Source organism: Miniopterus natalensis, chromosome 13 (assembly GCF_054644295.1).
Source record: "Miniopterus natalensis isolate mMinNat1 chromosome 13, mMinNat1.hap1, whole genome shotgun sequence".
In the NCBI taxonomy this organism is placed as follows: Eukaryota; Metazoa; Chordata; class Mammalia; order Chiroptera; family Miniopteridae; genus Miniopterus; species Miniopterus natalensis.
Window position 1 is genome coordinate 14,629,509 of NC_142093.1, and position 12,081 is coordinate 14,641,589.

Sequence of the window (12,081 nt, forward strand, 5' to 3'; positions counted from 1 at the left end):
CTGCACACCCCCTGCTGGGGATCGAGCCCCCAACCCAGGCATGTGCCCTGACCGGGAGTCAAACCTTGATCTCCTGGATAATAGGTCAGTGCTCAACTGCTGAGCCACACCAGCCAGCTCTGCGTCTCTTAATATAGTCTGTCTTTTGATTATTGTCATGTACAGAACTGTGTCCCCCCTTTTAATATCATAATTTTCTAAATATATGAAGAACTGCTCTTAGAGTCCCTATATTTCTCTGCTCCCCATGAATTAAATTTTTAATTCATTTGAGGGGTGGCCTGGACATCAGGATTTTTGGATGCTTCCCAGGTAATTTACTGTGCAGTCAGAGTTAGGAATCAATAGACTATATTATCCATTCTAATCCCTGCTGGCCAGCCTGTGGCCTGCCAGGCTTTGCTTGTGGACCAGAGTACCCTAGAAGCCTCGCCCAGGGAAGTGAGCACAGTTTCAGTTGGCTCATGCCACAGGCACTTCTAGACATTCGTCGCAGGGGTGGAAGAAAGAAAGAAAGAAAAAAAGAATCAATAGACTAGACTGTAGATTATTCTAAAACTACCTTCTTAAGAATTAGTCAAGGTTCTTCTTTCTCTCCCTTTTCCTCTTATTAGGAAAAATTTTGAAAATAAAAATTGCTAGAGAGTAAGATTCCTTTTCTTTGGTGGACAAATCCTTTGAATTTGGGAGCTTCTCTGTTGATTGTCTTTTCGACTTTCAAGTAAAGTGGTAAAAACAAGTTTTCAAATAATAACGAATCATTTTAAAGAATGCAATTTTAATTTTTTTACAAAAATGATCTTCACTTACCTATACATAGTAATAGCTAGTTAGCATTTCTCCTGATTTGTGTATAAAATCATAATTGTGTTTAATTTTCAGTATCACAGTCTCCCACTGGAACAGATGATTCACTTCTAGGGGGTTTACAAGCAGCGAACCAATCCAACCAACTTATTATACAGTTATCATCTGTCCCAATGTTAAATGTTTGTTTCAACAAACTTTTTTCCATGCTTCAAGTCCATCATGTTCAGGTATGACTTCAGGAGAAATGGTACATTTTTAGACATTACCAGCCTAATAAAAGATGAAAATGACTGGGGAGATCATTCTCAACCTAACAGGGATTATTTCTTTATCATGCTCAGATGGAAAAATATTGGAGATGCTTTGATAACCACAGCTCCTCAGTGATAGGTCATATATAATTTTTATGATCCTAAGCTTTATTGATTAGATCCAGCTACAGTTGACTCTTGAAAAACGCAGAGGTTAGGGGCACTACCTCCGCCACACAATTGAAAATTCACATATAACTTTGACTACCCCAAAATTTAACTACTAATTGCCTGATGTTAACCAGAAACCTTACTCATAACAGTCAATGACACATATTTTGTATATTTTATGTATTCTATACTGTATTCTTTTTTTTTTAAATTTTTCTTTTATCTTCACTCGAGGATATTTTTTCCATTGCTTTTCAGAGAGAGTGGAAGGGAAAGAGAGAGAAAAATATCGATGTGAGAGAGACACATTGATTGGTTGCCTCCTGCACGTGCCCCAACCAGGGCCAGGGATCAAGCTTGCAACGGAGGTATGTACCCTTGGCCAGAATCAAAGCCAGGACCCCTCAGTCCTCGGGCTGACACTCCAGTCACTAAGTCAGACCAGCTAGGGCTATACTGTATTCTTAAAGTAAGCTAGAGAAAAGCGTTACTAAGAAAATCTTAAGGGACAGAAAATACGTTTACATATGTACTGAAGAAGTCTGCATGTAAGTGGATCTGTGCAGTTCAAACCCGTGTTGTTCAAGGGTCAACTGTATATATATTATAGTTTAAATACACTTGTATTTAAACACTTGAATCACCTCTTTTAAGTTAGGAAAACATTTCTATTCGGTAAATTATAAATTTTAATTAAGTTAAATTTTGATTCATCAAGAACTTTAAGATTGCTTGCTTGTCAACTGAATTGAAGTAACCAGATGAAGTATTTAATAGAAAAATTAGACTTAACCATAGGGATTCATACATAAGATTTTGTTTAAGTAGTATTTCATAATATAATAGATACTATTTTTTTTTCTGTCAATTTTCATTCTTTTTCAGTTGGAATCACTTCTCCAATTGTGGCTCACATTGAGCCTGAATTCTAGTTCATCTGGAAACAAAGAGAATGGAGCAGAAATTTTTTTATATAATGCTAATCGAATACCTGTCATTTCATTAAATCAAGGTAATATCAGAAGGAAAATAATTCATATAGCCTAAATAATAAGCTAACAAGGTAATGATTAGGTTAATATATACTTAAACTTTGTCATAAGGGTTATAATATTTTAGTGAAAGAAAAATATTTTTATACCCTGACTTAATAATTAGTAGGAAAGAGACTAGAAGACCCTTATTTTCTTGGTTGTATTATCTTATGCCTGTGTACAACTAAAATTGACAATGTTCTGTTAATCTTTACATTGGATTCCCTTAAAGTATTGTCTTGTTCATAGGCTGTTTTGTTGCAATTAATGTTTTTTTAAAATGTGAATTTGCTTCTAGGGGAGTAGATAAATTGGAGAAGGATATTAATTTGCCATAGAAGTTGTGTTTATTTTTTTCTTGGCATATGCAAGAATGTGGAAACTGGAATAATACCTTCAACCGGACTAGAACTAGCCTTTAGGTCTGACTGTAAGAATCTATTTTAGTTGTATTTTAAGAAAAGTGAAAATGATCTATTCCTGGTCCTTTCTCCCTATTGAGGGGCATCCTTACCATGCACAGCTCTCACACCTGTCTTTTCAGCCTAGTGACAGCCACATTGGCTCATAGTTCCACTTATGTCTGCATTGTTTCAGCAAGACCAGCCTAACTTTAATTGGTTCTCATTTTTTCCCTCTATTAATAATTATTATTATAAATTTTTCTCCCATTGCTTTTTTAAACTTTGTTATTGTGAAAAATTTTAAAAAAGAGTTGATAGAAAAGTAATGATTCCTTACTAGCATCAGATATCTGGTCAGTATTTAAACAATTGTCTCAACTTTAACAAAATTATTTTTTGTTTAGTTGAATTAAAATCTATATAAGGTCTACACATTGTAGTTAATTGTGTTTCTTAAATCCCTTTTAATCTCAGTAGGTTCCCTCTGTGTCTTTTTTGTCCCCTTGCAAAATCATTTGTCAAAGAAATTTGGTTGTATGTTTTCCAGGATTTCCAAGGTCCTATTTCTTAGTGATTATATCTCCATGATGTCCTGTGTATTTCCTGTAAATTGATAGTTATTATAAACTGTAGTAAATTAAAGCTTGATCTGATTTGAGGTTTTTAAGACATTTCATAGGTTGTCTCTCTTTATGATAATAGATATTGATGCTTAATGCATAAAGTCATTAACATTTCACTAGATGTTTCAAAATGAAGATAATCTGTCATTCCTTCTTTATTTATTAGGTAAAATACTCCCATAAAGAGAAACTTCCTTTTATATGCTATTATGTCACCTTATGATATAGTTTGTATAATAAAGGCAGGAAAATGCTGGAAATTTTTTTCTTTTTTAGAATTAGTTTTAAAAATGAACCATTTCACAAGTAGTCTATATTCATAACGTGTAAGTTTCTTTAGTAAATATCTGTATAAGTTTATGGAATTAAAAATATTTTTTATGCTTCTGTTACAATTGAAATTCGTATTGTTGCTGATATTGTGCTATTTATGGCCAGTAAGATACTCCTTTTTTAGTTACTGTTTTGGGGGGATGGGGGGGTTTAAAAAGAAATGTTTCTGTTAGCTTTTAGTATAATAGATTCCCCAGACTCTGTATTTCCTGCCTAAGATCTAGAATGAGCCATTTTTACAGGGTGTTTTAAAAGTACAGTCTGGACACACTATTATGTTTGTACATTTTGAATAGCTGTTTTGGCTTCTTCAGCTGGTACAGGTGCTTCTTATCTTATCTGGGCCTTGCAAGCAACCTGATTACCGTTGTAGTTTGTGCTTGGTTGTGAAGTTACATTGGTTTTGATTGGTCTACCCCATCCCTGTTTTTCCAGTAAGCCTTATTATTTTCAGTTTTGCAGAATGTGAGGATTTTTAGTAAAATACAAATTCTGTTTCAATAGAAATGCCTGAAAAGGACAACAAATTTATAATGATAACATTAATTTATGTGTCATGGGCTGAGCTTTATACTTAGCCATAAAATGTTATTGACTCTTAATGCTTTTGTACTTTTTAATAGGGAACTCTTTCATTTGTATGTTTTGGGGACACTAGGTAGTGAGTTGACTTAAGGAAGTATTTTTGAATTCATTCTTTTTGCTTTTAATTCTTAGTGTACATTTGCTTTTTCTGAGTGGAAATTTTCCCTTTTCTTTTTTCTACATAGCATCAATAACTAGCTTTCTCACAGTGTTAGCTTGGTATCCCAATACCTTGCTCCGGACGTGGTGCCTTGTACTTCATAGTCTAACGATCATGACGAACATGCAGCTTAATTGTAAGTAAAAATTTATTCTTTTAAATCCATTTATTCTTTTAAATCTATGACATATACATTGTTCTTGCTATCAGGGTCTTTAAAAAGCTTTTTCTAAGAAGTGGTATAGTTATGAAAATGATTTTCTTATTTGAATATGTGTCTTCTGAATTTGTTGTTACATATCATATACTTTGTGCTTCTTTACATTGATAATATACTCTAATATATGTACCATTACGAATTCAAATCATATTTTTACCTACTAAAAACTTAATAATATTAAAATAAAATTGATTACTTTTAGAGTAGAAAGTCAAATATTTAATACTAATCAGTGTTTTATGTTAGTTATTCTATTAAAGTGCCTTTGTACTTAAAAATGATTTATTCATTATAATATTTTTTTAATATATCTTTATTGATTTCAGAGAGAGGAAGGGGGGGGAGAGAGAGAGAGAAACATCAATGATGAGAGAGTCATTGAGCGGCTGCCTCCTGCATGCTCCCCACTGGGGATCAAGCCCGCAACCCGGGCATGTGCCCTGACCGGAAATCGAACCGCAATCTCTTGGATCCTAGGTCGACGCTCAACTGCTGAGCCACGCCAGCTGGGCTATAATATTCATTAATATATATAACTAGATTCCTCGGTTTTTGTTTTTCACATCCTATATTAACTAAACATAATTACCTTTTCTCAGATTCTGATGTCCTATTAAGCTTTTTTCTTTCCACACCCCACCCCTTTTTTTCCATTTTAGTTAAGATTGTGAAATAATTTCTGAAATTCTCAGAAAGGAACTTTTAGTGCTTTCTGTGGCTTTTGTGTCTCAAAAGTCATGAAAATACTGTCCTATATTATCTTCTATAGTGTTTATTGGTTTTAATTTTCATGGTTAATTCTAGGTTTTTATCTGGCATTCTTGAGGTGGTTGTGAGTTAGGGATCAAAGTTCATATTAGATAGAGGGCGAGGACTAGCCATTGGTGAATTGAAATCTGTATTCCATTTGTAGATTACGACAACAGGAGAGTGGATTTCTTCCCCATTCTGTTTGGACTTAATTTCATTAAATAGAAAGCTCTATGACATTGATAAGATATTAATTTAAATCATTGCTTAGCATCAAAATTCAATTTTCTCATTTGGAATGTGTTTTCGAAGTAGGAGATCAAAGGTATTACTATATGATCCTGAAGATAGATTTAACCCAAAGGATATTTTATTCAGTTCAGAAAACTGGTGCATTGCCCGTCTATCATTTAATGTGTACAACCTTCAAACAGCCCACGTGCAAAAATGAATAGTTTTTGCCTCGATTTATCTTAAAAAGTTGGGTTAAAATTTACCTGCAAAGTAGATGTCTATTTCTGGAAGAGGGTTAGGTTCATCAAAAGGACATTAAGCATTTACTTATTTATTTTCCACTTGATTGTTCAGAAAACTGGGCATTTTTCACAATTGAAGTAGTAGAGAGGAAGGAGATTGGTGGTAGATGAAAATAGAGAATGAATCCATCTCAGTTAGTTCATACCCTTTTAATGACCTGTAACACCAGGAATATGTGAGTTTTCCTTGGAACTAAAAGATGTTTTAAATACTACATTTTCATTGTTTCAGGGTCCATTTTTTAAAGAACTTTGGTTTTTTAATGTTTTATAGCTGGTTCCAGCAGTGCCATTGGTACTCAGGACAGTACTGCCCATCTGTTGGTTTCTGATCCAAACCTGATTCATGTTTTAGTGAAATTTCTTTCTGGCACCAGTCCACATGGAACAAATCAGCACAGTCCACAGGTAATGTGACTTGAAAACCAGTGATAGGCCCATTCTATAAAAATGTAACATTTGTAAAGAAAAACTTTAATGCACCTAAATATATAAAGTTGTTATTGCCACAGTATTAAATGATAGCCTTTTATATATCAATATGGTAAAATGTTTTGAATTATTTATAATAATAGCTATGTTAAAACTGAATTATAGAGGGCATTAAGTTTTCTGTTGGATTTTTGGCATCAATTTTGTATAATTTAAGCAATATTCTGAATAAATATCTGAAAGTCAGGGAAGCATTTCAAAAAATTTGGAATTAAGTTTTTAAAAATAATGTATCATTTGTAATGACTTCCATCAGAATTGACAATTCACCTAACTTAGTTATTTTATAATGTTAAAAATTTTATTTAACAAAAAATAAGATGTATCAGAGCTTATAAACAGTTTTAGTTTTGCAACGTATTTCCTTTATATCATGTTAATTTCTTGCTATATTAGTACTACTTTAAAAAAATATTTCTACTTCATTTTATTTCTTCTCATATAAAAATATATTTAGTGTTCATAGCATCTTTTTAATGAAGTTACTCAAGATTATCTTACAGTGTTATCTTTCAATTCTTAGCTCTGTGCTAGGTCTAGGGACTGTTCTAGGTGCTAAGGATAAAAGCATTTACTAAGACCAAGTTTCTGCCTTCTTGGAGCGTAAATTTTGGTGGAATCATACTGAATATACTTTAATTTTGTAGATCATAATAAAATAAATTAGACAAGGAAAATAATTAGAAAAAGAAGGAACTGCTTGCAGTTAGATTGGGTCAGAGTTTTGGTGAGAGCAGAGGCAGGTTATCAAGTGGTTTTGTATATAAAGATTGCATGATTTTGAAATGTGGACAATGCTGGCATCAATGATTCTAACTTCAATTATTTAACATATGAGAAAACATGCATTATCTGCATTGACCTCAGTTGTGCAGCTAGTTAGTGGTAGAGCTAGGAGTCAGGGAGCATGCCACTGCATAAAATAGTGTTTTTCCTTCCTATATATTTTTTAAGCCTGAGTAAGTTACTGAAAATAAAGCTTTCCACAGATGTCTTGGTTTTATAGAGGAAGTTTGGTTACGAATGTTACAATATATAATGCTCAGTATTAACAATTAAGTTTATCTAACTTTAAAATATTTTGGAGCATTAAATTACATTTTATTTTTCCAAAGCTCCAGTTGTTTTATGATTATATCAAATTAGAATGGAATAAAATAATATGTATAAGTATTACATAACACCTAAACATACCTCAGGTTATTTAGTGTGATTCTATCATTTCTTTCATTGATGAGATAGAAGTTTGGGATAGTAGTTTTTTAGAAATTGGTGCAGGTTTGTTTTCAGCTTTAGGTTTTTTGTTTGTAGTTTTGTTTTTTTCATTTACTTTAGTGTGTGCTCTGCTAGTCATTAGAAGTATGACTTTTTGTGGATTACTTAATCTCTGAGTCTTAGTTTTTTTGTTTTGAAATGGGATATTAATAAGGTTGTTTGTGAAAATCAGTACATAAGTTCTCTGTACTTTTGAAAGTATTATGAAGATATTTCTTGTGTAATTAAGGTGAATCTTTTTTTTGTATTGAGTTAAATAAACCTAATATAAGTTGTTCTGAATCATAGTGAAACATTATTAACAATAGAATATAATTTTTTATTTAAGACCTAAAAAATTAATTGGTTTCCTGCTATCAATGTTAATATTTTTGTTCTTCATATGAAAAGTTACAATACTGTAGCATTTGTTTAACACTTGCTACTTTTTAAATGAATGTTCTGTAAATAGTATCAGTAAGCAGTTTTCAATGAAATTTCACATTTTTCCAGGTTGGGCCAACAGCTACACAAGCTATGCAAGAATTTCTTACCCGATTACAAGTGCATCTTTCTTCAACATGTCCTCAGATATTCAGTGAATTTTTACTCAAGCTAATTCATATACTTTCAACAGAAAGGTAAATTTCAATGTATGCATATATTTCTTATGTGTAAGTAATATGTATTTCTTTAAATGAACTTTACCTTACCATTTTTGGGGTGTGTGTCTGGAAATAGATAAACAGTAGGATATTAAGATTAAGGGGGAAGAGTCTATTGATTTTTCCCTATTTGTTTCATTTTATTTCATTATAGCTCTCTCAGATTGTGAACTTTCAATTATAAAAGGAATATATTGCCTTTAATGTCTTCATAGATTATTTTCATAAACCCTGTAGGGGAAATTTATTTGAATTCATTTAACTTGTTCTAGGATATAGAATCAGAATTAAAGCTACCAATGATTTTATTTAAAACCAAGATATAATAAGAAAACCTGAGAGAGAAAGAAAATTACATGCTAATTTCATATAAATGTTATAAGTAAATTTATTAATAAAATCAGGCAGTATGTTAAAAGAATATACTTTGACCATGATGGGTTGCTTCTTAAAATGCATGAATGGCTCAGTATCACATCATATTACATGAGTTATTTTCATCATACTATAGACGTTTCATAAAACCTAACATTACTTTCTAATAAAAACTTTTAATGTAATATAAACAGTATCATCTTATTTAATATTAAAAAAAAACCCCAAGATGATGAACAAATCAAACTCACATATTTGGTTATATTAAAAATTTTCTTTAATATCAGGGATAAACTAAAGGCACTATTTGCTATCTTTATTACTTATTTTCATTCTGAAAGTGCCAGAGAATTTAAAACTGAAAAAATATATATATTAGGAAATGGTAAAAATTATTTATAGATTACATGATTTTTGAAAAATTAATTTTAAAATGTTAGGAATCAGAAAAGGATATAGTTTATAAAATTTAACATAAATAATTTGTTCATAGTAGTTTTTTTTTTTTTTAAATATATCTTTATTGATTTCAGAGAGAGGAAAGGAGAGGGAGAGAGAGAGAGAAACATCAATGATGAGAGAGTCATTGATCGGCTGCCTCCTGCACTCCCCCGACTGGGGGTCGAGCCGGCAACCTGGGCATGTGCCCTGACTGGGAATCGAACCCCGATCGCCTGGATCCTAGGTCAATGCTCAACCGCTGAGCCACGCCTGGCCAGGCTATAATAGTGTTTTAAAAATAAAACAAAATGCTTAATGCCTAGTACAAAAACTAATGTGCAAAATGTATATGGAGATATATTTACATAGCTGCAGAAAATTTAATTTCATAGCTACTTTCCTCACTTGTGTTTACTTCCTCCTTTATAACAATTTTAAAATACTAATTTGGTTGTAGTTGAACTTTTTTGTAGTATATACATAGTGAAGGATAGGGGCAAGGAGGAGTGACAGTCACAAAACCAAGGGCATGCCTTTATCATTTTTGCATATATTTTGCAATATAAGAACGTGAATATTTTGTGAGATTTTGGATGGTATATATAAAATCAGCTGACAAGCAAAATCAGTTACCATTTATTTCATTTTTATTTCAACTAGGCTTGTGTTTCTTTTTAAGTTGAGACCTCTAAACATATTCGTTAGGTATAGGCTTTAGTATAGTTCAGTCATGTAGGTTAGTATAACAGGAAAGATTTTCATATGAAAATTCAGTACATTTACTCTAACATTTCTTACAGTAATATTAATCTTGGTTTTAGTTACATGGTTTTCTTTTTTCTAATATATCTTTATTGATTTCAGAGAGAGGAAAGGAGAGGGAGAGAGAGAGAGAGATAGAAACATCAATGATGAAAGAGTTATTGATCGGCTGCCTCCTGCATGCTCCCGACTGGGGATCGAGCCCGCAACCCGGGCATATGCCCTGACTGGGAATCGAACCCCAATCTCCTGGATCCTGCTGAGCCATGCCTGGCCAGGCTGGTTTTCTTTTTTAAGTGAGAATATTTATCGCTTTACAGTCCTCAAAAACTTAATTAGGTTTTTTCCCCCAGCTACTCTTCTACCCTCTTTCATCCTACACAAACCCCATACATTTTCTAGCAGTTTCTTTAATTGTATTTGTAAGGTTGTCCCCTACGAATACTCTTAGTTTTTGTTATGTTTGTTTTGAAGCAAGTCTCTGGAATCCTGTTGAATTAGCCAGCAGCTCCTCAGTTAAATTAATAATATAGATTGAAAGGACATACCCAGTCATAATATGAAGAGGGCATTCATTATTATCAGATGAGCATTTTGTAGATATTTTCTACTGTTCTGTGGATTATATTTTAGTTTTCTTGACAGTATCTTTCAGAAAGCAGTTTTTAATTTTGATTGTCTTGTCAACCTTCTCTTTTATATATCATTAATTTTGTGTCATAAAAGAAATCCTTGTGTAGCCCAATGTCATACAGATGATCCTCTGTTTTCTTCTAGGAACTTTACAGTTTTAGGTTTTATATCTAGGTTTATGTTAAAGTTTGCATTTAGGCTGAGGTTTATTTTTTTGCCTATGGATATCCATTTGTTCCTATACTGTTTGTGAAAAGGCTGTCATTTTTTCATTGAATTCTCTTTGTACCCTTTTAAAAAATCAATTGACCATATTTGTCTTGCTCTATTTCTGGACTTTCTTCTATAGGATTGATGTTTATTTCTGTTCTTTTCCAGTGTCATACTGTCTTGATACCTTTTTGTTGTTAATCTTCCCATGAGGAAGGAGAGAGAGAGAGAGACAGAGACAGAGAGAGAGACAGAGAAACATCAATGTGAGAGAGACACATTGACTGGTTGTCTCCCACATGCACCCTGAGGTGGGGAGGCGCAGGGGTGGTTGGAGTGAACCTGCAACCCAGGTACGTGCCCTTGACCAGGAATTGAACCTGAGGAGAGCCTTGAGCTACACTGGCCAGGGCTGCCTTGGTACTTTTATGTTATTTGTTGAAATCTGGCAATGGATTTCCCAGCTTTGTTGTTCTTTTAAAAATTGTTTTGGCTTTCTATCTCCTTTGCTTTTCCATATGAATTTTAAAGCAGCTTATTGCCTCTTACCCACCTTACAACCCCCTCCCCCCCAAAAAAAAACCAACCCACAAAACCATGCTGGATTTTGATTGAGAATGTGCCAATCTATATATCTATTTGTGAAGAGTTGTAGCCTCTTTGGGATTTTTCTTTGTACACAGTCATGTGATCAGTGAAAATAGTCTTGTTTTTTCCATTGTGTATGTCCCCTCCCCACCATCCTAATCATCCTGGTTAGGACCTCCAGTGTGATGTTCAGTTTAAATGCAAAAACTTGTCTTCCTTGTCTCCCCCCACTTTTACTGGGGTGGTTTCTTTTATCTTATATAAGCATTTGACAATATCTGTCTCTTAATTGGTCACCATTTCGCATTAAATGTAATTATTGATACGGTGGACTAAAATTGTCACTTTGCCAGTTTTCTGCTTATTCTTTGTTCCCTTTTAATAATCAGTTTCTGCATACTTTTTGGATTAAGTATTTTCTTGATGATTTCGTTTTGTTCCCACTGTTGGCTTATTATTTATTAATAACTTAATTTGATCATAGTGTTTGCCTTAGCTTTACATCATGCATCTTTTTTTTTTATCACAGTCTACCTTAACTTACATATAATCACACCAGTATATTTCCAATTTCTCACAAATGTCAGAACTTTACAACAATATATTTCTCTTGTCTTTTCTGATGTAGTTGTCAAATGTTTGCTTATGCTGTACACACAAAATATGTTCCTACAGTTTTTTGCTTCAGATAAACTTGTATCTTTTAGATACTGAAGTGAGTAGTATTTTTGCCTGGAAAGAGACAAGTCTCTTCCAGGGAGATTAGTGTGAATATTTGAGTCAC

At 32.9% G+C, this 12,081-nt stretch overlaps 1 protein-coding gene and 1 non-coding gene across 12 annotated transcripts in view; both read left to right on the forward strand.

The window, feature by feature from the left end:
* Positions 1-12,081, forward strand: part of BIRC6 (baculoviral IAP repeat containing 6) — a 152,841-nt gene that overhangs the window by 87,086 nt on the left and 53,674 nt on the right. For all 11 annotated transcript variants that reach the window (XM_087823450.1, XM_016218957.2, XM_087823455.1 and 8 more), the window contains 5 exons: positions 883-1,037; positions 2,118-2,244; positions 4,397-4,507; positions 6,152-6,285; positions 8,137-8,264. In XM_087823450.1, the coding sequence (XP_087679576.1) occupies positions 883-1,037; positions 2,118-2,244; positions 4,397-4,507; positions 6,152-6,285; positions 8,137-8,264 (655 nt within the window). The remainder of the gene's footprint in view (positions 1-882; positions 1,038-2,117; positions 2,245-4,396; positions 4,508-6,151; positions 6,286-8,136; positions 8,265-12,081) is intronic.
* LOC148091611 (small nucleolar RNA SNORA52) lies at positions 355-489 on the forward strand. Its single transcript, XR_015715617.1, has one exon. It is a non-coding gene; the product is annotated as a small nucleolar RNA SNORA52 (small nucleolar RNA).